General features: G+C 34.7%; 1 protein-coding gene across 4 annotated transcripts in view; it reads left to right on the top strand.

Moving 5' to 3' along the window:
* SMCHD1 (structural maintenance of chromosomes flexible hinge domain containing 1) overlaps nucleotides 1-25,390 on the top strand; it is a 128,928-nt gene that overhangs the window by 61,789 nt on the left and 41,749 nt on the right. For 3 of the 4 annotated variants that reach the window (XM_060028743.1, XM_060028746.1, XM_060028745.1), the window contains 13 exons: nucleotides 1,022-1,094; nucleotides 3,082-3,221; nucleotides 3,857-3,991; nucleotides 5,962-6,189; nucleotides 9,043-9,191; nucleotides 10,552-10,640; nucleotides 11,277-11,395; nucleotides 14,434-14,601; nucleotides 17,743-17,868; nucleotides 20,017-20,096; nucleotides 20,331-20,488; nucleotides 22,601-22,716; nucleotides 23,768-23,832. In XM_060028743.1, the coding sequence (XP_059884726.1) occupies nucleotides 1,022-1,094; nucleotides 3,082-3,221; nucleotides 3,857-3,991; nucleotides 5,962-6,189; nucleotides 9,043-9,191; nucleotides 10,552-10,640; nucleotides 11,277-11,395; nucleotides 14,434-14,601; nucleotides 17,743-17,868; nucleotides 20,017-20,096; nucleotides 20,331-20,488; nucleotides 22,601-22,716; nucleotides 23,768-23,832 (1,646 nt within the window). The remainder of the gene's footprint in view (nucleotides 1-1,021; nucleotides 1,095-3,081; nucleotides 3,222-3,856; nucleotides 3,992-5,961; nucleotides 6,190-9,042; nucleotides 9,192-10,551; nucleotides 10,641-11,276; nucleotides 11,396-14,433; nucleotides 14,602-17,742; nucleotides 17,869-20,016; nucleotides 20,097-20,330; nucleotides 20,489-22,600; nucleotides 22,717-23,767; nucleotides 23,833-25,390) is intronic. The other variant, XM_060028744.1, reaches the window with a different exon arrangement.

The following is a 25,390-nucleotide window of genomic DNA, read 5'->3' as shown; positions in this document are numbered from 1 at the left end:
GGAACAAAAATATGAGAAACTTTAGCTCACTTCTGTAAAAGTATTGGGTTTGGTATTTGTATAAGGGAAGTGTTTTGGGAGGAATAAGGTTAGAGATAGTAAAGACAAACTCCAATAAGGTAATTTTTCAGTTAAGTATATAAAGTAGCTAATAGATTAATATGACTAATGGGAACACTGTGGCTAGTAACTTAAGTATTGTGTTACTTTTTTTCCATTGTATCATTACCTTCAATATATATTTTAAAAATTTTCCCTATCAAAATAATGTTTAAAATAGAGCATGTAAGTTTAAGTACTGTATACTATACTGCATTGTATAACCTAATCAAATTAAAGAGCAAGTTCTGTACATCTTTCTGAATTAAGCTTTTTCTGGAAAAAGAACTTGAAAAGCGTGGAAAATTTGACTTTAGTAAGATAAACTTGCTAAAAAGATTTCTAGATTTTAAAAACCTTCTTATTTTGAAATAATTATGTTTTACAGAAGAGTTTCAGAGATGGTATAGAGAGTTCACATATACTCTTCACCCAGCTTCCTCTACTAACATCTTATACAACTATTATATATTTATCCAAACTAAGAAGTTAACATTGATATAATACTATTAACAAAACTCTGGGCTTTAACATTTTCCCAGTTTTTCCACAATTATTTTTCTATTCCAGGATCTAATCTAGAACACTGCATTGTTTTTAGATATGTCTAGATATTGGGTTATTTCCATTTCACTACTTTCCACATTTTTTATAGTGCCCATCCTAATTCTGATAATTATTCAGAGGTTATGCCTTTTGAATTCAAAGATAGTATTATCTATAAAGAAGGCAATATAAATCAGTTTTTTCACCTGCATCTCTTTCATACATATATATGATAATTTTAGTCAATATAAATTTGCTGAGTAGATTTCTATAATGGTATGAAAATGAAAAGCAAAAAGTAAATCAGAATTGAGGTAGTAAATTACTTAAGTATTTATTTAGGACTTAAATTTAATTAAAATAATTTTTTCAACAGAATTTTTCTCTGAAGGTTATTTTTCCGGGTTTAAAAGAAGACTATCACAGTCAGAAAATTAGATTACTGCCAGGTAATATTACTTTAAGAAATATTCCTAATTACCTTTTAAATAATATTCTTATGATAAAATATAATGACACTTATAAAGGTGAAGTGTTTTTTGGTTTGGATATGGTACAAATCTTGAAAATACATTTGAATGACAAACATAGTGCTAATAGAAATGACCAGTTAAAAATAAAAGACAGGAAAACGTTTAGAAAGACTTGAGTGAAGTTCTAAAAATAATCTTGGGAGAAAAATGTGAATATTGAAACTATATTGGGGAACTGTTCTTAAGGATATACTAATTAGACTTACGTTAGAACTGGATCTGTCCTTTTTCTGATATAACTAAATATTTAATATTTTAAGAAGGAAAGTTTCTTATGCTTTTATGTTGTTAATTTGAATAATGATTTATCAACTCGTAAATGAAGTTGCAGTAAAGTTAGGGTAGAAAAAGCCAGCTAATTTGAGAATCAGTCTATTGTGGAGGTTCAAAGAGTATATTCTAGCATCGGCCCTTCTGCGTTTGAATCTAAGCTCTGACACTTACCAGTGAGGTACACTTGTTCTGTGCCTCGGTTTTCTCATGTGTAAAATGAGATAATACATAATTCACAGGGTTTTTGTGAGGATTAAATGAGTTAATATGGGCAGCCCTTACTTTGCATGGTTTCGGTGGTAACTCAGTGGAGGATACACTTCCAATATGCATGAGTTCTCATTAACACAGTACTGTGCAGAGTGAGAAGTGCATATGCTGTACAACACCTAGAACAGGACTTGTTATGAAAGTTTTAGCTCTAATATTAATAATACTGAGATCATATCTTTGTCCATATATGACCTTTTTTACTGGTTTTAATGAAAAGAAACAAAATAGCTATTTCCTTTCACAAATTCGTGTAGTTTGAGCTTTCCCTGAGGCATGAATTGATTTAGAAGTAAAGATTGGCCCATTGGTAGACGTATAAGAAAAAACTGTTATGTGTTAATACTTACTTACAATGCTTTTATTTTAAGAGGTTAGCTAAAACGTATGGATTACTCAAATCTACTCAAAGGAAATTCTTATTAACCAGATAGTTCTAATATTTTTTTAGAATTTGCGAGTAAACGTGGTAAAGTAGCAAGTGGGACTGTGGTAGTGATAATGGTCAAGAGGTTTCAAATTACAAAATTAGGATCTAACCTGAGTCTGCCATTTAGTAGCCATGTGACCTGGACAGAATACTTAATCTCTCTGGGTCCCAGTTTCCTCATCCATAAAATGGGGATAATAATATTACCTTCTTGATCAAGATCATTGTAAGGATTCTGAGAACAGAGTTGGCATATGGTAAAAACACTGTTCTTTGATATAACTGTTCTTTGTAAACTTGTGTTTCCATTATTTAGCATAAATTGTATTTTAAAATATCAGTGTTTATAGGGCACATCAGGTCATCTTGCTGCAGAAATATAAACCCTCTTTTATTAGTTTAGAGGAAACTTGTGGTGCAGCTTGCTTAGGATATCAAAGTGTTGTGGGCAGTCTTAACAAGTAAGTTATCTGGTTATGTCATTATATGAACTGATCCTTTGAACAAAATTACCTGAGACAGGTATGTAGTGTGCCTGAGAAATCAGTCTCATTGTGTAAAGTTAAAAGTAGTAAATAAAAAAGTAGTTTAATAAACTTTTATTTTTATTCTTGAATACTTTTTTCCAGAATCTTTTTAGTATTTCACGTTTGGGTGATTTCTAACATGAGTTATCACCATGACTTAGCTTGTTACATAAAACTAAGTCTAGACATCAAACATTTTAATATAATTGAGACCACTCTCGTGATGTATAGAAGATATGCATTTGGGGGATAGAAATGATTAAACATGGATATTTCTTTTTTCTCTCTTGGCATTATTTAAAAGATATTAAAACTTGAAATGTTAAAAGCTGTTTCTTTTGCTGTTTTAACATTTCAGTTTTAGAAACTTGAATCTCTATTTTATTATATAATTTTCTGGTAGGTCCCCCTCATCGATTGAAAGTGAAACCTGATTCTGAAATTTTAGTTATAGAAAATGGAACAGCTTTCCCATTTCAGGTAGAAGTTTTGGATGAATCAGACAATATAACAGCACAACCAAAATTGATTGTTCATTGTAAGGTAAGCTGTTATAAGATAAGAATATGTAGATTTTGAGTCCCGTGGTACTAAATGGAAATCACTAAATCACTGTATCTTTTGGCTCCTTCATAGTAAGCCTTATATTATATCTAGATTGTGTAATGATTATTCCATGGAGAAATTTTTGGGCTATCTCATTGTCAATAGTTTTCAGCATCCCTAAGCCAGTAATGATGCCAGCTGTGCCAAGTATTGGACCACAGATTCCTCCCCTCTCCTTCCTTAGTCCATCCTCCTCATTTCAGGTGGAGTATTTAATTTATGAGTAGGTTGGTGGAAATATCCTTTAGGATTGGGGATGGATGGATAAATGAATATGAGTAAAAGAGCACAAAAAGGAAAGGAAAACCCAAATAGGTGGTGTTAAAAAAGAAAGAATAATCGTTTAGGAAGTTGGTTTTTCTTCCAAAATCAACAAATTTTACCTAGAATTATAGAAACTTACTCTTTTCATTCAGAAATTGTCTAGTATATTAGTGAATTATATTTATAGTTTTCTAATTTATAGCCGGAAATAGTAGCTGTACTAAATTGTTTGAAAATTTAAATAACAGTTATTGAATAATAAGTTACATTTGATTGAGGTCTTAAATTATTTTGTACGCTTCCAATAGTTTTCAGGTGCTCCAAACCTTCCACTCTATGTTGTGGATTGCAGTAGTTCTGGAACCAGTATTTTGTCAGGACCAGCAATTCAAGTTCAGAATATCAAAAAAGACCAGACGCTTAAAGCAAAAATTGAAATACCTGTAAGTTGTTACTGTTATTCATTGGTATTATATTGAGTCTTCATACAAATATTCTTTAACAGCTTTATAATATTTTATGTAAAGTTGTTTGACTTTTTAAAATGAGATATTTGTGATTCTTCTGGCCAGAGGGAAGAAAAGGCAAAAATGAAATGGTATAGTAAATAACATTTTGTATCAAATATTAGTAATTTTCTTGATCAAACCTTTTATAATATCTATAGCTATTATTGATTACATGTTCCTAAAATTTTTTTTTCCTATATTAAAATGTGACAATTATCAGTTTTATTTTATTCTCTTATTTCTTACAGTTTACACTTGTTTGTTAGAAAGTTTGGTAAATGTCCCTATGGAACCACCACTGAAGGAAGGATATATGAACATTTAATATGTGTGTATAATTAACAAAGTAAATACATGGTTTTTCAGTAGTGTTTTCCTATAAAGAGATTGCTGTGTTAATGTGCCAGTAGGATACTGGTTATTGGATATACATCATGGCTGAAGGTGAAGCCAGCCTAGAGAAGGACAGGCAGTTGATATAAGCATTTGGTTTCCTAAGACTGCTAAATGGGATAACAAATACTTATACAAGTAAAATACCTAAATGTGATTTCTTCATAATTGATATGGTTAGTAGATGATAAATTACTTGATCAGTTGATTAACCAATGTTTTTCCTACTAAGTATATATCAGCTAACATATCTTGAGCCTCAAAAGGGTAAAAGCTTTTATTTTTTTACATTAGAATGAAATGATTTGACTTTATTCTAATTCTTTTCTTTTGAAGCTGGTTATATTTGATAATCTTCAAATATTTGTTATGCATTTCCTTTTTTCAATAATGTGGGCAACATATTTTTGAGCATACCATATCTTGCAAAAGATCAGGAGATTCAGGAAAAAGACTTGGAGTTAGGGAGAAATCTGGGCTTGAGAGCAAGAGAGCATTTACATATAATTATGTAAATACTACAGAGCAGCAACAGGCAGAACACCAAGAGTCCTGGTCAGTTAAGACAAAGACCAAGGTATATCTTGTAACCTGCAGTTAGAACATATTATCCAAAAGCAGTGACTCTTAAGTTTGAGCCAGGCAAATAAGATGTGCTTATAATAGGGGATGGATTATTTGCCTGATACTCTGTGAGGTAGGAATTTTGAATATATCATTGTTCATGTGAATGGGCTTCAGTAAAATGACTGCAACTGGATGAGGAAGGAGACATGAGTGAAATAGGATTGTAGAGGTATTTTAAGCTTAGACTTATGTGAATTTTTTGTATCCTGTGGAATGCACTACACCTACATTCTGAAATAATTATGTAGTGTTTTAATTTTGTGTGCCTAAAATCAATTTATGTAGCACACAAGCTCATCGTTACTGATCTTTGGAACACTGATATGCCCATAACAAATTATAAATACGCCATCTCAACCTTTAGGGGCATCTAGAGTCCTCATCTAGCTACAAGCAACTCTGTCCACTCACCCCAATGTAAAATGAATTGAAAAAGCTCTAGAAGCTCATTAAATGACATTTTATTGCAATATTTATCTTTAATTTATAGAAAATTCTTAATTTATTACACCTTTATTTTTATTAATAAATGCTGGTCACCAAATCTGTGTCATGATTAAAATTTCACAGGTTTGCAACACTTTTAAGTAAGTTTACAAATAAAGGGGAAGGAAGTTCTTTTAAGTCCAGATATGCTAGTTTTTGGTTTTAAGAATGTGGCCCCTGTCATTATTTATAACTTCATGGTATAAAATATGGAATTATTAATACTGTAGTATCCTCTTAATGAGAAAATCTATGAATGTTAACAGTATATAAGATGATCTCCCATAATATTGGAAATAAATTCTTAAGCAATATGGAAGATTCACCATTAAAGCCAAAAACTGTGTTTTCATTACAGATGTCATTCAGTATATATTTGTGTTTTCCTCTCTTCCTAGAGTTGTAAAGATGTGGCACCTGTGGAGAAGACTATTAAGTTGCTTCCCAGTAGCCATGTTGCAAGATTACAGATATTCAGTGTAGAAGGACAAAAGGCAATCCAGATCAAACATCAGGATGAGGTTAATTGGATAGCAGGAGATACTATGCATAACCTTATTTTTCAAATGTATGATGAAGGAGAAAGAGAAATCCATATAACATCAGCTTTAGCAGAGAAAATTAAAGTAAGTATCTCAAACAGATTGTTTATTTGCAAGAATTCTGTTCATTTTCTTGCTTGGAAGACTCTGTACAAGTTTTATAGGCTATCCTCTAAGAAGAAGCTTATCAAAGAAAAATAGTACTGTTATATAAAATCCCGGGCTAAATAAGATACTTTTTCATGCACTAGATTGAAATGTTGAATGATTCATGTGTGACAAATTCATGCTTAGAAAAATGATTTTGACACCTAAACAAAATTCCAGTCCTGATGAACTGTATTTCTATACTCAGAATCAAGATCACCACTTGACCAAAGCAGTGTTTGTCTGTTTTGTAAATTTTATTTATTTATGGCCGTGTTGGGTCTTCGCTGCTGCACACAGGCTTTCTCTGGTTGCGGTGAGCAGGGACTCTTTGTTGCGGTGCACGGGCTTCTCATTGTGGTGGCTTGTCTTTGTTGCAGAGCACAGGCTTCAGTAGTCATGGCTTGCAGGCTCTAGAGCGCAGGCTCAGTAGTTGTGGTGCACGGGCTTAGTTGCTCTGTGTCATGTGGCATCTTCCTGTACCAGGGATCGAACCTGTGTCACCTGCATTGGCAGGTAGATTCTTAACTACTGTGCCACCAGGGAAGTCCCCAACCAAAGCAGTGTTTTTGTAGCTATTCTGAAGGCACTAAATAAAAAGTCTGTTAAAGGAAAATGGTAAAACAGTATTGTTAACTACAGACTCCTGATTTGCCCATTTGAAATTGGTATAGCAATCTCTGAAAGTGTGATCCTTAGACAATGCTTTTGTCAGTTCTCAGTAGCTTCAGATGGTCCTCATAGACCTGCCATCTAAATGTATCATTTGTTCCTTGATAGGGTAAATCTATATGTTGAAACTTTAACAGCTCACTTAACAGAGAACCAAATCAAAATGGTTAGAGTTTTTTTTTTAATTAATTTATTTTATTTATTTATTTATTTATTTTTGGCCATGCCGTGTGTCTCGTGGGATCTTAGTTCCTCGACCAGGGATCGAACCTAGGCCCTCGGCAGTGAAAGTGTGGAGTCCTAACCACTGGACCACCAGGGAATTCCACTCTTTTGCACTGCTGTATTCTGTAGCCATCCTGAGTCTCCAAATATAGGATCTGATATTTTAAAAGAATTGTTTACCAGGATTCAGCTGACATTATTTTTTAAATCTTACTTGGAATAACCCTTGCTCCAGCCGGTTTATTTTCCTCTCCATAATGAGGGAAGGGAGGATTTCGAGATAAATAATCCTTATCCTGCTTGGAAGGGAGGCAAGCCATTTTTACCTCTGTCAGCAGATTTGAAGGCAAGCAGTTTAAAAGTGGTACCAGCAACCTAGCTTCTGAACTGATTCCTTGCTTTCTCATAATGTTTCCACAGTTTACTTTCATGTTAAGGGTAAGGAGAAACATTGACTTCAGAGCCTTTTTCTGTATATAACCTTCTTTTTGCCATTCTCTAAGCTCATGGCCAGCTTTTGACACATTTTGCCTCAATTCTAGTAGTTATATATTTCTTGGGTTCCAAACATTTTAAAACATGCACCTTTATTGATAATAAAGGATATTAAATACTTTTATTAAATGTATATGCTTAAAGTGGTTTTGTAGTCTTTAGCGAATTCTCCAGTATTGAGGAAAGTCAACCCAAACTGATGTAGGAATTCATTGAAAAGAGAGCACAACTAGGGTGAGAGAAGAAAGCCTTTTTGTGTAACTCCTGCTTGCTGCTTCCATTATTTAAAAAAAAGGAAAAAAAGGTATGATAAAGAATAAAAATACGGTTTAAAAAGGTAACTAAGAGGACTCCCCTGGTGGCGCAGTCATTAAGAATCCACCTGCCAATGCAGGGGACATGGGTTCGAGCCTTGGTCCTAGAAGATCCCATATGCCGCGGAGCAGCTAAGCCTGTGTGCCACAACTGCTGAGCCTGCGCACTAGAGCCCGCGAGTGACAACTACTGAAGCCCGCGCGCCTAGTGCCCGTGCTCCATAGCAAGAGAAGCCACCACAATGAGAAGCCTGTGCACCACAACGAAGAGTAGCCCCCACTAGCCGCAACTAGAGAAAGCCCGCGTGCAGCAATGAAGACCCAACGCAGCCAAAAATAAACAAATAAATTTATTTTTTTAAAAAAAAGGTAACTAAGAAAGAACAACATAAACTAGGATTAAAATATTAGAATATCAATGATTTAAGAATCACAACTATAGAAGGCTAAAAGCATAAAGTTGAGGTAAAAATTCTTAAATAGAAAGGATTGGAAGTTTAAAAGGATAGTGTAGGGTAATCAACTTAAAAAATGGATCAGGTAACAAAATATGGAATTTAAGAGATATAAAGTTAAAATTAGAGCTGAAAACATTCCAGAGTGGATTAAGATCAAGATGTGACCAGGCTGCTAAGTACATTAGTGGATTTAACTTTTTTTCTCACCTTGCTGAATCAGGTCCACTTAGATCTCATTTAAAACCTGTATTAATAAGATTCTTTTCAAAAAAACAGAGTGACTGTTAATTCTCAGAATTGATCACATGATTTGATTGACATGATTTTTTTAAAACTATAATGACCACAGTGATAATCTTGTGACAAAAGCTAAAGAAATGACTTAGGAATATTTATTTTATTGCATTGAAAGATATGGTGGCAACATTATCAGGAAAGACAATGAGGAAGATACATTTTTATTATAGTAATATATGAACGACCATCATTTCTGGTCATCAGGGGCTTTTTCCTTAGAGGTGGGGAGGATGGGTTATAATTTTAAGAGTCTTTGGTAAGATAAGTGGCAGTTGGAAGGCATTAGATTAAGCTTTATATTATTATTAAATATATAATTTTTCTTCTAGGTTAACTGGACTCCTGAGATTAACAAAGAGCACTTACTACAGGGTCTGCTTCCTGATGTACAAGTACCAACATCTGTAAAAGATATGCGCTATTGCCAGGTTTCGTTCCAAGATGATCATGTGTCTTTGGAAAGTTCATTTACAGTAAGGTTTGTGGGCATATTATATTTTGAGGTATTTCAAAATTCAGCATATGGCGACAAAAGTGCTTTTCTCCAAAGCACACATGCCAAAGTTGTTTTTTTTTGTTTTTTTTGCGGTACGTGGGCCTCTCACTGTTGTGGCCTCTCCCATCGAGGAGCACAAGCTCCGGACGCGCAGGCTCAGTGGCCATGGCTCACGGGCCCAGCCACTCCGCTGCATGTGGGACCTTCCCGGACTGGGGCACGAACCCGTGTCCCCTGTATCAGCAGGCAGACTCTCAACCACTGCGCCACCAGGGAAGCCCCAACGTTGTTTTTTAATATAGAAATTTTCACAATTTTTTGGAAATAGGTTGTCTTTGGAATAAAGCTTCACTGAAGATAGTGATTAATTCTTAATATCGTTACAAGCTTCTGCTTAATTGACCCTCTAGTATCTGTCAGAACTAGAACTTTTGATAAAGGAAAGCCCTTCTAGGACAAGTAACAGTGAAAACTCATGGAGAATGACAGACATGAAAAGTCCAAAAGATACAGTGTGATCAGTCAGTGTGTTGTTCAGAAGGAAGAATGCTTTCATTGGTTAGTGATGATTTTCAAAGCTGAGTCCACCTGATAGAAAAGGGGGAGATTTAAGTAGCTATATTGAAAACCTGTCCTTCACCCTGGCCTGTCAGTTCCTCGGCTGCCTCTTTTTTAATAACCTTTTTCACTTTTTTTTTTTTTTTTTTTTTGCGGTACGTGGGCCCCTTTCTGCTGGGGCCTCTCCCGTTGTGGAGCACAGGCTCCGGACGCACAGGCTCAGCGGCCATGGCTCACGGGCCCAGCCGCTCCACGGCATGTGGGATCTTCCCGGACCGGGGCACAAACCCGTGTCCCCTGCATCGGCAGGCGGAGTCTCAACCACTGCACCACCAGGGAAGCCAAACCTTTTTCACTTTAATTCCTCTACACATTTCCATACTATTCCAACACTTAGAATAGCTCCACGTTTGAGATAAAATCGTAAGATGTACAACTCTTCAGCCAGAGACAGATCTCTTGATGAGTCATTCTTACAGACCCATCTGTTTTCTTTCTCAGTGCTCTCATGGCATAAATTCCTTTTAATCCAGCATAGCTAACTGTGATCTAACACATGTGTATTTTTTTTTTTTTCAGTATTCTCTACTCTCTTTGCAAGCTATCTTTTCTCTCTTTCCTTTTGGGTTAATAGTTACGTTATATAAATGGAGGTATTTAGAGGGGTGTTACTTTAAGTTTTAGAAAATGAGTGTTGTATTTGTTACTCTTTAGCATATTTAAACTAATTTTTTTCTACAATTAATGGTGCAAGTAAGGCCTTTAACTTGTTAATCAATTGCAGACCACTTCCTGATGAACCTAAACATCTAAAATGTGAATTAAAAGGAGGAAAAACTGTGCAGATGGGCCAAGAGCTTCAAGGAGAAATAGGTTAGTATGGCCTGCTTTCTTTCTTTAAAACACTTCTATAATATGTCCTTACGTTCATGTTTTGGCATACATAATCTGAAAGGAAAACTTGGGATTTATATACGGTTTATGGTTTAAATTCCATTGTTGGAAAGATTGAAGCATTTTCCCTGTCTTTGCCTATGCTGACCTAACTGTGAAATCAGTTTGGCAAAAATAGTTTGTTGAAAAGAATGTTGACTTTTGTTAGAAATGATAATAGTTAATATTAAGAGTGAAAAGTAAATATATTAGTGGGTTCATATGTATCCTGTATTTTTCTTATATCTAGAATATTACATAATACTAAATTATTTCCTTCAAATGTTCATGGTAAAAAACTTGATTAACATCAGCATCATGTTAAATATGTAAATATGATTAACATCAGCATCATGTTAAACATGTAAATAATATAAGTGTACTTATGTATATTCTTATTATTTTTATAGTGATTATAAAAGAAGTGATTATAATTACTTTTTACCAAAAAAATACACAAGAACAAAGTTAGAATGAGTTTCTAAGTATAATTTTAATTAAGTGTATAAGTGTTTATTATAGATATTTGTATATTTTATTGATACTTTAAAATTAAACTTCCTCCCCTTTTTATAGTTATAATAGTTACAGATCAGTATGGAAATCAGATTCAAGCATTTTCACCAAGTTCTCTATCTTCCTTGGGAATTGCTGGGATTGGACTTGATAGCTCACATTTGAAAACTACTTTTCAGGTATGGCTGTTTTCCATAACAGTTGGCTTATTCCATTCAGTTTATATATAACAAAATGTTTGGGAAAAACAAAAATAAGAGAGACTTGATTTCAGTGTTTACAGTGAAAAATTATAAAAGGCATTAAAATAAGTTTTATAATGAAAAATTTTGAACATATGCAAAAATAGAATAAATAGTATAATTAATTCCCATGATCCCATCAGTCAGCTTCAACATTCATCACTTCCCCCTTATCCATCACTTTGAAGCAAATTCCATACATCATATCATTTCATCCTTAAATATTTTGATATGTATATGAAGATAGTTTTTCATGTAGCTATTTGAGTAAAATTTCTTGGTGCTCAGTCCCTGCATTAAATAGAATGCCTGGGAGAAAACTAGTGGCGAAAGTTTGCAGCTGTGCAGTTAATTGAGATTAGCTTGAAAAATAAGAACCCTGGTGGAATTATTTCAGTTTAAAACAAGCAGGGAAACACAATGTATTCTTCTTGGAGAGATTAAAGGCAGTTTTTGAGAAAAGATGTTGGAGTTGAGCCTTCAAGGAACCTACCAGGCTCGAGTAGGTCAAAAAGAAGGAATTCTAAGGCCCAAGTAAAGTTGAATCCATTTAGGGCATTTAATGGTTTTCAAAACTCTTCTTCCTTTTGGAGCCTCCATTATACCTTTTACCCGACAGAATGATCATAATAGCCTCCTTGTTGCCCCTCCCACCTAGAATTTCTGTTTCCACTAATCTGCTGGGCTATTATTTTCTAGTTTTCAGAACACCACTTTCACTATATCTTAGCACTGCTGAGGAACTTTTAATGGTGTTTTGTTTACTGTAAAAGATAAGGTTTCATCTTTGACTTTCAGGTTCTTCTCTTGTCTAGCTTCACCCTCTGTGTAGATGAAGTCAGATAATAACTGCTGTTATACATGAACTATCTCTGCTTCCTGTCACCTTATGCACAGGCTCCCATCCTCTTTCACTAATTATTCCTAAATTGTAACCTATCTTCCTACATCTTGTTTTCCCTGTCAATTAGATTCCCATCAGCATATAGACAGGCTATAATGAAAAAACGCTCACAGCTTCCTTGTACGGCCCTCCTTCTCTCCTCCTTTTTACAGTACAGCTCCTTGGAAGAGTTGTGTCTACTCTCTTTTCACATTCTTCACCATCATTCCCAGGCAAGCCACTGTCACTGTTTTTCTGCCCTGTGCCGCCTGACCGAATCTAGTGTCAGTTTTCAGTTCCCATCTTATGCCACCTATCAGCATTTTATACTATAGACTCCATCTCCTTAGGGTGACCTAAAGTACTCCATAGTATTCCACTGCAGCACACCTATCTCCTCCCATGGCTCATTCTCCAGTCAAATTGACTTTCTTTGTTTCTGCTGTCATTTTATAACTGATGTATACTATCTTGACTCACTTTCAAAACAATAGGAGTCTACCCCTAGTTTCTACAGAAAAAAGGGAGCCTCTGTTTTCTTTTTTTTTAAACCAAAGTTGTTTTTAAAAAGCACTATTTTTAAAAGCACTATTTTTGCGTACCGCAAAAAAATAAAAAAAAATTTTTAAAAACTGGTTTTAATATGCCATTATTTCTTTTTTTTTTTTGGTACGTGGGCCTCTCACTGCTGTGGCCTCTCCCGTTGCGGAGCACAGGCTCCAGACACGGAGGCTTAGCAGCCATGGCTCACGGGCCCAGCCGCTCCGCGGCATGTGGGATCCTCCCGGACCGGGGCACGAACCTGTGTCCCCTGCATCAGCAGGCGGACTCTCAACCAATGCGCTACCAGGGAAGCCCTGCCATTGTTTCTTAAAATCATTTCCACATCTTCATAAAATGTACTGCTCTTCTGAAGTACATTCCCTTGATAATATCAACATTAGACCTTAGAGAGTGCCTTTCAGAATTTTGTGTTTAATTCTATTTATACTCATCTACAATTTGTTAATGTGCATGCAAATTTTATTTTTAAGATATGAGGTAAAACCAGAATAACTTTCAAGATTACTTAAGACATCACCTCTTCAAAAGGGCATTTGGTGTTTCACTATTAAATGTGGGATTCTATAGACTTCACGTATTTTGAACTTTTCAATGTGTTGTACTAATGAATGCTTAATTTGTTTTCCAAATAATGAAAAAACTCCCCTGCACTCAGTGGGCTTTTGGGGGAGATTAATTTTTATCGTTTTGCAATGTCTTTTTACAGAAAATGTTCTACGAACAGTTGTTTCAGATCATAAAACATGACATTTTAACTCTGATTTTTAAAATCTTCTGGAATATATTTGTACTTAATGGAAATTTAAGATGATGAAATCATTAAGGGTCACTATTAAAATGTGAATACTACAGTGCTCATGCCAGTATGGAATCAGTTTATCTACTTCAGTCACTTGGCAAAGATTATAGGCTAGTGTCATTGATTCCCATTAACAGATGTTAGGCATTCTAAGTACCAGCGATGGGGTTGTGACAAGTCAAAGCCCCTGCCTTCTCGGAGATTACCTTGTAATGGGAGAGCATATAACAGGTAGGAAATGAGTGACAGGAAGAAAATTAAAGTGGGCTGTGGGAATAGGGCACCATCATATAGGGTAGTCACAGAAAACCCCTCTGGTTAAGGTATTCTGTGCGCAAAAACCTGAAGAAAAGCCATGTAGGTAAAAAAAATGTTGCAGTCATAGGGAAGGAGCGAGTGCAAAGGGTGTTGGGCAAGCACGTGCATGGCTATTTGGGGAACAAAAAGGAGACAATGCAAGTGTAAATAAGAGGGAAATTAGGAAAATATCAGGAAAAAGGACATAGCTTGAACCTTTTAGATTTCTCCCTCACAAAAAAGAATTTCAGTTTCTCCTCTCAAGGAGATGAAATTCAAGGAACTCCAGTATTGGCATATGTGTAAGTTACTTGCTGTTGTTATACCAGAAGCACATCTGTATGCACATAGGTGGTGACGACATTTTCTTTCATTTTTCTGAAAACTAAACATTATCTCCCTGTTTCTTTTCAATGTGCTTTTCCTCATTAGGAAAATACACAAAGTATAAGTGTGAGAGGCATCAAATTTATTCCAGGTCCCCCTGGAAATAAGGATCTTTGTTTTACGTGGCGTGAGTTTTCTGACTTTATTCGAGTGCAGCTAATTTCTGGGCCACCAGCTAAACTTCTCCTTGTAGACTGGCCAGAGTTAAAGGAGGTAAGTACCTTCCTGCCTTGATTGACAGAATTTAATATCACATGACTTACTGCTTCAAAATGTCAGTAGATCAGAATAGTTACATTTTGTTGTTGAAGTAATAACAGTAGCAATAGTAACAATAACAAAAGGACAAAGTAATATGAATTTTAATACTTCATTATTTAATTCATCACTGTGCCCTCATTTGTTTAAAAAAGTGTAATACTTCAAATTCTAAGTATTTTATTGTAATAGAAATTTTAAAATATGCATAAAAGTAAAGTATAATGAACGCCCAGTTTCAACAGTTACTGATTTTTGCCCAATTTTATTTCATTGTTCTCTCTCACTGACTTACTAAAAAAATGTTTTTGCTGGAATTTTTAAAAGCATACCAGGTATCAAGTCATTCATTATATCCATAAAAACTTCAGTTTGCCTTCCTATGCAAATAGTTAAATCTTTTTTTTTAACATCTTTATTGGAGTATAATTGCTTTACCATGGTGTGTTAGTTTCTGCTTTATAACAAAGTGAATCAGCTATATGTATATATACATCCCCGTATCTCTTCCCTCTTCCGTCTCCCTCCCACCCTCCCTATCCCACCCCTTAGGTGGTCACAAAGCACTGAGCTGATCTCCCTGTGCTATGTGGCTGCTTCCCACTAGCTATCTGTTTTACATTTGGTAATATGTGTAAGTCCATGCCACTCTCTCACTTCATCCCAGCTTACTCTTCCCCATCCTCAGGTCCACTCTCTACGTCTGCTTCTTTATTCCTGTCCTGCCCCTAGCTTCTTCAGAACCTTTTTTTTTTTTTTAGACTGCATATGTATGTATTAGCATACGGTATTTGTTTTTCTCTTTCTGACTTACTTCATTCTGTATGACAGACTCTAGGTCCATCCACCTCACTACAACTAACTCAGTTTCGTTTCCTTTTATGGCTGAGTAATATTCCATTGTATATATGTGCCACATCTTCTTTATCCATTCATCTGTCGATGGACACTTAGGTTGCTTCCATGTCCTGGCTATTGTAAATAGAGCTGGAATGAACATTGTGGGACATGACTCTTTTTGAATTAAATACTAATCACTAATACTTCAATACTAATTTTGCAAATGTCTATCAAATCTGTTACCTTTCAGTTTTCAGTCAATTTTTAGAATTCTCATTTTAAAATGTTCACATTCTGGTGTTCAGTTATGGTGTGGCAGGGCCTTATCTGTTGGTATGAAAGCTTATTTTTTTCTAAGGGGAAATGATCTCACATGACCGTGGTAGTAAATGAAATTATCCTGTAAAGGAACTGATCATGTAAGAAAAGCTTACATATCTGCACCCTAGTTTGAGATTGCCCTTTTTTGATTTGTGAGTTTAAAAAAACAGATAAACTAGTGTATGAATGTGCTTTAAAAACAATTTTTTTTGTAATGTGTTGACTGAAGGATTTCACTGAAAAGTGAGCGTACTTATTTTTTATCTGGAAGCACATATATTGCATAAATCAATACATTCTTTGTGCCTAATGATGTCAGTAAAGGATTTGTTGACTGACTGTATCATGGAATAATTGTGTACATTTGAGGTGGAAAAAATCTTTACATGTTCATGTTTTTATATGATTTTGTAGGAGGGGAATATAAAAAATAATGACAGCTTGCTAACTCAAAAACTTATTACAAGGTTTATTTGCAGATACCATTGAAATCCAACAGTTTTAAAAATAAAACCTAAAACAAATTTCTCATTCTGTTAAGAGATACATTATATGTAGGTAAGCTTGAAAACGTAGTCATTTGAATATGTGGTTTTCCTAGAATTTCCTAATTTAATTTTTGACCTACCGTGCCCCTACAGGATCTTTAATAGAAAAGGGGAACTGATTTAACACCTAAGCATGATAAATAGAAAAAATATATTAAATATACACATATATTCTCTCATTTAATCTTCAGCAACATTATGATATATTATCATTCTTTATAAATAGGAAACAAATTCTGAAATATTACATTACACGACAATATTAAAAAGTGGCAAAGGACAGATTTGTATTCATGAACATTTGATTTTGGATATTTGCTTTCCCCACTACCACCCAGAAAAATGTTCAACTAAAAGCTTTTGCTACAAGTCATTTACTGAAAGATATTCTTTAAAAGTAGTTACTATTTGATGGACAGACAATTACATAATTAGGAATAAAGACCCTGTAGTGTTTACATTTGGAAACATCAGCACTTTTTATATATTCAAGCTTTTTATAAACTTTTTCAGATAAAATACAGTCTATCCATGAAAATCTTTTGGTAGTCAAGCATTTAAACTAAACCAGCTTCAGGGGTATCTTTAAAAAAAAAAGTTCTAGCCCTAACACATTATTAATTTTTCTCCCACTTTTAGCAACCTCCTAACGTAATTTGGTAAACAACTTCCTCAAGTAAGGTGAGGGGTGGAGGAAGCGGAGGGAACATTATTAGTAGGAGAGAGATGATAAGTCAGCTTTCATTTTTTGCTAGTTATATCTTTCCTATCTTTTTTTTTTTTTAACTTTTAAAATCTGACACAGAGGATTGGACTTTCACAGGTTTCTTGCTTGACAATGTGTTTTCCTTTGATATATCCAGTATTAATAGGTTGGCACACAAATTCTCAGAGCTACACAGGCCTTACATGAAGTAATGGAAAAGCAAGAAACATCTTAAGCCAACAAGACAGTGTAGATTATCAGTGACTAGTCCTGTTTAACCAAGAGCTGGAAAGCTGTGCATTATTGCTTCGTGTAGACTGGCAGAGTGCTGACAATTGATGGAGGAGTTAAACTGTAGATGACAGCGCTAAAGATGAGAACCTAAGATAAGCTTCTGTTTCCAAGGAAGTCCTTCTAATATGTAATTTTTAGAATTCTTGACTGGCTCTAGAAGCCAGTAATGTCAAATGATATTTTCCCGTTTATCAAATTTTCAATCATTTCTATAAGAAGAGGATCATTTGTGACAACATAATTGACTTTCAGAAGTTTATTTTAATCGATGAAGGGAGCTATTTGTGAATAAAACAGATACATTAAGTGATTGTTTCACTTAAATAGTAATCATATTGTTTGGCATATATGTTTTAGTGCTTCTTAAAATTATTATATCTGTTTTAGTCCATTCCAGTGATTAACGGAAGAGAATTACAGAATCCTCTCATTGTTCAACTTTGTGATCAGTGGGATAATCCAGCACTTGTGCCACAGGTTAAAATAAGCCTTATAAAAGCTAACAATTTAAAGGTAAGTTTTAAACATTCTTAAACATTTTCACTTAAAATTCTGGCTTTCATCCTCAGGATTACGTCTTTAGGTGTCACATTTCTTTTTTTTAAAAAAAAATAGTCTTATATAATCTTCATTATTGCTTAGTTTAAGTTAACCTAAAATTTTTAATAGTTTGAGGAAGTATAGTTTATATCTTGCAAACAGTGTAACAAGGAGCAACATTCTGCAGTTATGTCTTGAGTGTTTATTACACAATATTAATAATATTTGGATTTCAGATTAAGAATAGATAATGCTGACAAAGGTGAATGATGGCAGATACAATGACCTGCAGTATGGGTTATGAAACAGGTATTATTGGGGAAACTTACAAGCCCTAAGGGTGAAGGAAAAGAGTCATGCGAGTAGCTGTACTCCACCTACCTTTTGGAGAGCTACCAGGGCCTGGGCATAGCTGTTAGACCTATACTGGCTTGTGTTCTAGGGAATTCGGCAAGCATGAACATGGCCTCGTAATGTTTGGGCACAGACATAGTGCTTGGATACCGGGAGTCCAAGATTAGGTACCAAGTGTTTACATTAGTATTGGGGTAACTAGGATGTAGGGGGGACTTTGGATGCCTGGCATGAAGTTTATGCCCTCCTGCAAGGGGTAAGGGAAGAAGCTGCCAGTCCCTTGCAAAGTTATATTTTCACAAGTCTCTCCTGTTGGTTGAAGGGAATTCATTTGTCCCAGCCAGGTTGTTGCCAGGCAACACAGAAGCGAGTTCTTGGAGTTATATTTAGCCAGGCTTGAATATCCCTCCATGAATTTTATAATTTTAGTGGATGCAAAAAGTTGGTATTATATAAATACACAGTTCACTTGAAATTAATCTATTAGTTCATTAAGAATCCCAGTGGGGGTTTTGTAGGACTCAACAAGTTTATCTTAAAAGCTATACAGGAGAGAATTCCCTGGCAGTCCAGTGGTTGGGACTACATGCTTCCACTGCAGGGGTCACAGGTTCAATCCCTTGTTGGTGAACTAAAATCTTGCATGCCATGTGCGTGGCCAAAAGACAATAAACGAAAATAAATAAATAAATAAAAGCTATACAGGAGATTAAAGTGCCAAGAATGACTTGTGATCCGCATGAACTTATTTTCAAAGTAAAGTGAAAAGGGTCAGAGGTCTTAGCCTGTCAAAAAAGACTACAGTATTGCTGCTATATAGCCTGAAATAGAAGACTTACTTCTCTGGCTTAGCGACAAAGATTTAGGACCCAGATGGAGGAAAGACTTTGAGATAGGTTGAGAGAAGATGGATTGGAGGATAAATGAGACAGGTACAAATATAGGGTTTTATTCTAGCAGTTCAATTACTCTTTCTCACTTTTGTCTCACCAACTATTGCTTTTGTTTTTTTTTTTTTGTCTGCATGTACCAGAATCACCTAATCTTCAGGTTCCGATAAACAGAAATTTGGTATTAGAATTTAGGAGAGAGTCTGATTTTCCTGCTTCTACAGTCTTCACATTTACTTCTGTTCTTAATGTTTGCTTCCAAGAGAGTTAAATAGTGATTATTTCCTACTGGTAATAAGAGTATGATCTTAGTTTTTTGGAGAAGCATCTGCAAAAGACTGAAAGACTCTTCTAACCAATGATTAGGAAATGTGGCCACTGATTCTTAATCACTTAAAAGTAAAAGCTTGGTTATCAATGCAAAAGTAGTATTGCAACAAAGATTTAAGAAGCACATCTGAGTAAATATTAAGAGAAAGATGAAGTAACTAACGATGGACATGGTATTATGCCTTGACTTGAAATTATGTACGTGTATTTATGTTTATTTTTCCTGCGCCGACTCTCACAGCCCCCCAGTTTTGGAATATACCTTCAGTGTTTGTGTGACCAAACTTCACTTGATATATCAGCGTTATTGAAACTGAACATTGAATTCTGCAACTTAATAATTGAAATACACAAAATTCTAGTTTAATTGAGTGTGAGTGATTATTATCCTTTGGATTATGTGATTACGTATTATATCATTTCAACTAGTTCAAATTAGACAATTTTAGATTTTAGACTGTGTGCAAATGTAGCTTTTTAAATAGTAATAGAGGAAAAGAATTTGATTCCTAGAATTTTCTAATTAACCGTTTTGTTTTGTTTTTAGCTCACTCCTTCAAACCAACAGCATAAAACCGATGAAAGGGGCAGGGCTAATTTGGGAGTGTTCAGTGTTTATGCCCCTAGGTAAGAACTGAAAGTTTGATAGTTATTGGTATTATAGAGATTGATTTTTGTTATTACTTGATTAAGTTAAGAGTAGTAACTAGCCTTCTATTTAGTGATAGTCAGGAGTTGGAATGGAACAGGAGTAGAGAGGTTTCCTAAATGAGTTAAACTTTGTATAAATTGTCTCAGAATTTTTAGTTATAACTAATGAAGTTTGAACCCCCTTCCCCCCTTCCCCTTTTTTCTTTTTAGAGGAGAACATATTATGCAGGTTAAAGCCATTTATAACAAGAATACCATAGAAGGACCTATAATTAAGTTAATGATTCTTCCAGACCCTGAAAAACCCATTCGTCTCAATGTTAAATATGACAAAGATGCTTCCTTTTTAGCAGGGGGTATTTTCACTGGTGAGTAATTCACAGTTTTAAAATAAATTTGTAGTATTAATTTGCCTCTTACATTAATGGAATAAATTATTTATCCTGGGTGTTCAGCATGATAAAAAAGCAAGCATGTTGTGGCTTTTCAAATAAGAAAGTACATTTGACTTAGCTATGTCTTCCCTCTCCCCTATATCCTACATTCCTTTAGTGGTCAAGAATGAACTAAAAGTTCATATATAAACTGATAGCTTAAGATAACCAGTTTGTGTTTGTTCATTTGCTGAATTGTGAGATTCTGCAAAAGAAGTATGAACTGCTAAATGGCAAAACTGGGGGGGTGTGTTCTACTAAATATGTTGCACTGTTAAACCAGACAGAACCAGGGCTGTTCAACTTAATTTGGATGGAAATGCATCACATCATAATTTATGATTAAAGATATTTCAGAACAACAAACATTTACTGAACACCTGCTATGTCCATCCACTATGCTAGACTCCTAATTCCAGTAATGAACAAGACAGTTTTCAATGAGTTCAGTCTAATGTAGGAGACAGTCAAGTAAGCAAATGATTTCAGTGTAATATGGCAGGAGCCGAGTCAATAGGAAATTGTATTTGCTTTGTATAGGTAATTTTCTTGAAGACTTTGGTTTTCTTGAGAGGATGAATTCCTGTTCATAGTTACAAGCAGTGAAAGAAGCAGACCAGAAATATTTAGATTGAAATATTAACAATAATTTTAAATAATTATAGCCTTTGAAATCTGTTAGGGGAGATAAGACCTATTTCCTGTGATTAAAAACTGTAATAGGTGACAAGAGAATATTCCAGGTGATAAATATAAGGGACTATTACAAGTAATAATAGTTTAGCTACTGTATGCTATTGAAAATCATAAAAGAAAGTAAACATTGTATTCTCAGACTACATGAAGCATATAGATTTGTAACTGTTTGGCCTGTTCTAGATTGCTGAGTATCTGTAGTCTAACCTTTTTTTTAAAAAAATTTTTATTGAAGTATAGTTGAATTACAATGTTGTGATAATTACTGCTGTACAGCAGAGTGACTCAGTTATACATATAAATACATTCTTTTTCATGTTCTTTTCCATGATGCTTTATCACAGGATGTATTTTTTTAATGTCTTTATTGGAGTATAATTGCTTTACAATGTTGTGTTAGTTTCTGCTGTATAACAAAGTGAATCAGCTATACGTATACATACATCCCCATATCCCCTCCCTCTTGTGCCTCCCTCCCACTCTCCCTATCCCACCCCTCTAGGTGGTCACAAAGCACAGAGCTGACCTCCCTGTGCTATGCAGCTGCTTCCCACTAGCTATCTGTTTTACACTTGGTAGTGTATATATGTCAGTGCTACTCTCTCACTTCATCCCAGCTTACCCTTCCCCCTCCCCGTGTCCTCAAGTTCATTCTCTGTGTCTGCGTCTTTATGCCTGTCCTGCCCCTAGGTTCATCAGAACCATTTTTTTTCTTTTTTTTAGATTTCATACATATGTGTTAGCATATAGTATTTGTTTTTCTGACTTACTTCACTCTGTATGACAGACTCTAGGTCCATCTACCTCACTACAAATAACTCAATTCCGTTTCTTTTTATGGCTGAGTAATATTCCATTGTATATATGTGCCACATCTTCTTTATCCGTTCATCTGTTGATGGACACTTGGGTTGCTTGCATGTCCTGGCTATTGTAAATACTGCTGCAATGAACATTGTGGTACCTGTCTCTTTTTGAATTATGGTTTTCTCAGGGTATATGCCCAGTAGTATCACAGGATATTGAATATAGTTCCTTGTGCTACAAATAACACAGTCTAACCTTTTTGGTCTTGCTTGGCAGACTGTGAAAATAAGACAAAGGATTACTAATAGCAAAGATGTATTTATTAGATTTCTGTGGGAGATTTAGCACTGGAGAGTTACCTGTTATGATTAAGTTCTGTAGACAAATTGTTGGGGAAGACTAATTAAAGAATAGTTTTATTTCTTCATTAGAATTTTATTATTAACACTTAAACAAGATGTATGCTTTAAGACATACAGTTATTTAGCCAAATCCACTAATTGAACTAGAAAGAAAATAATTTTTTAATGTTCATCATTACAGATTTTATGATTACTGTTATTTCTGAAGATGACAGTATCATTAAAAATATTAATCCAGCACGTATTTCCATGAAAATGTGGAAACTGTCAAACAGTGGGAACCGACCACCAGCAAATGTGAGTCATAGAAAGCATTTTAGAAATTAAAAGTAGCTCTTACATTTAACATAAAATTAAATGTAATTTAATATAAAAATGCAGTGTGTATATCCTGGAGAACTAGAAAGTAACCCATTCCATCACTTAGGATTTTTAAAAGATGCATCAGAGTATGTTTCAGAATTAAGTCTAAAGAACAGTAGCACAGGCAAAAAACTAAATATCACTGAGAGATAGTACAGAAAGTGAGAGAAGGAGATGTGATTGATAGACTACAGAGTAAATTAAAGAAGGGGGTAGAGTGGAGAGAACAGTTTGAGAGTCCAAAGCCATACAGTCCAATAGAAATATAATACCAGCCACACGTGATACTCATATTCTGAATTCTGCTAGTAGCCACATTAAAAAATAAAAAGAAGTAAGTAAAATTAAGTTTAATATAGTTTTAAACTAATATACAAAAAGTTACCATTTCACCATGAACTCAATATTTTAAAATTTAATTATGATATTTTACATTCTTGTATCTTTCCAAATCTTTGAAATTTGGTTTGTATTTTATGCTTACAACACCTCAGTTTGGACCAGTCACATTTCAAGTGCTCAGTAGTCACATGTAGTTATTGGCTACCATACCAGACAGTGCCAATCTAAAATAAATCTCAAATTGGAAACTAAACCAAGCCATATCAGGGGTCCTGATTTAATGACATCTTTGAGGATTTATGGTTCAGTTTAGTCATCTGTTTAGGAAACTAACTTCCTTAATTTATACCATCAGTCCCATCAAGCTGCTATTACCTTAAAATTATGTCACCGCCTTTAAGATCTGTTTTGTGCCCTTTAATGATTAATGGTATATCTTTCCATTGTGACTAATCTCACTTTTGTGTCATACATGCATGGTAAAGATATATACATGTAGGGGTGTGTTTGTGTGTATTTATCAATCCAGATGTGATCTGGGTTCACACTTGGTGAAAGGAAAAAGAAATTTTTATCGTAAATACACTGTGTTTAATGTTTGTGATTTCTCCCTCTCCCCCTTCTTCCCTACTTTTCCTTCTAGGCAGAAATATTTAGTTGTAATAAAATAAAGGATAATGACAAGGAAGATGGCTGCTTCTACTTCAGGTATTTCTCAAATTGTTTCATATTTTAATGCATATTTTGTTATGAAGTTAATCAGCCTTGGCAACATTTGCCTGCTCAGCTAGGGAGAAATAATTTATGATTGAATAGAAAATGTTATTTTCTTAATTTTTGGTCAGGAAGTTTTTTGAGAAAATATTTTGTTTGCAAACTTTGTGAAACGGTTTGGGGAAAGATTGTTGTGATAGATATATTTGTTTTCAAAACTATCAAAAACATCAGAAGAATTCTGTTGTCAGAGCACTTTATATTTTATTATATAGGACATTTCTGTAATTCTAAACTTAAGATCTTATGAAGTAAAAAAGCTGAACTAGGTTTTTATTGTTTAACTATGTGACTTTGAGTGTTGCTTCTTTAGTCTGGACCTGTACTTTGAAATCTGAAAATGGTTTTGGAGAGATGGTGTCTAAGGTTTCTTTTATTTATTAAAAATGTTTCTTTCCTTTTAGACTAATAATTGCTTTGTTTTATTTCTTTAAGTGTATAGTTTATTAAGCCATATAGAAAGCAAAAGGTACAAGTATAGATATAAATCATTGTTACAATAGTACCAGCATTTACAATTACCTGTGTATTTACCTTTGTTGAGGTATTTATTTTTCCATGTGGCTTCAAGTTACTGTCTATTGTTCTTTCATTTTACCTTGTAGGACTCCCATGAACATTTCTTCCGGGCCAGGTGTAGTGGTAATGAACTTCCTTAGCTTTTGTTTATCTGAGAATGTCGCTGCACTGTGTGGCATGCAGGATCTTATTAGCTCCCTGACCAGGGATTGAACCCGTGCCCCCTGCAGTGGAGGTGCAGAGTCCTAACCACTGGACTGCAGGGAATTCCTATCTGAGAATGTCTTAATTTCTCCCTCACTTTTGAGGAACAGTTGCTGGATGTAGGATTCTTGGTTGACAGTTTCTTTCTTTTAGCACTTTGAAAACATTGGCCCACTGCCTCTGGCTTCCAAACTTACTGATGAGAAATCCCATCATCTTATTGAGGATCCCTTGTATGTAATGATTTGCTCTTCTCTCGCTGCTCTTAATATTCTCTTTTTCTTTGTCCTTTGAAAGTTTGTAATAATGTGTCTTGGTGTGGGTCTCTGAGTTTATCTTACTTGGAATTCCTTGAGCATCTTGGATACTTATATTCATGTCTTTCATCAAACTAGGGAAGTTTCCAGCCATTCTTCAAACATGGTCTCTGCCCCCTTTTCCCTCTTTTCTCCTTGAACTCCCACAATGTGTATGTTGGTCCACTTGATAGCATCTCAGGACCCTTAGGCTCTGTTCACTTTCCTTCAATCATTTTTCTTTCTGTTCCTCAGACTCTCATTTCCACTGTCTTATCTTCAAGTTTGCTAATTCTTCTACCTTCTCAAATCTGCCTTTGAATACCTGTAGTGAAATTTTCACTTCAGTTACTGTACTTTTCAGCTGCAGAATTTGTTTTTGGTTTCCTTTTAAGTTTTCTCTCTATTGATAAAGCCTGCGTGCAGCAACAAAGACGCAATGAGGCCAAAAAATAATAATAATGATAATTTTT

The sequence above is a fragment of the Delphinus delphis genome, chromosome 13, assembly GCF_949987515.2.
Source record: "Delphinus delphis chromosome 13, mDelDel1.2, whole genome shotgun sequence".
Classification (NCBI taxonomy): domain Eukaryota; kingdom Metazoa; phylum Chordata; class Mammalia; order Artiodactyla; family Delphinidae; genus Delphinus; species Delphinus delphis.
This window is presented reverse-complemented; position numbering and strand designations above follow the sequence as displayed.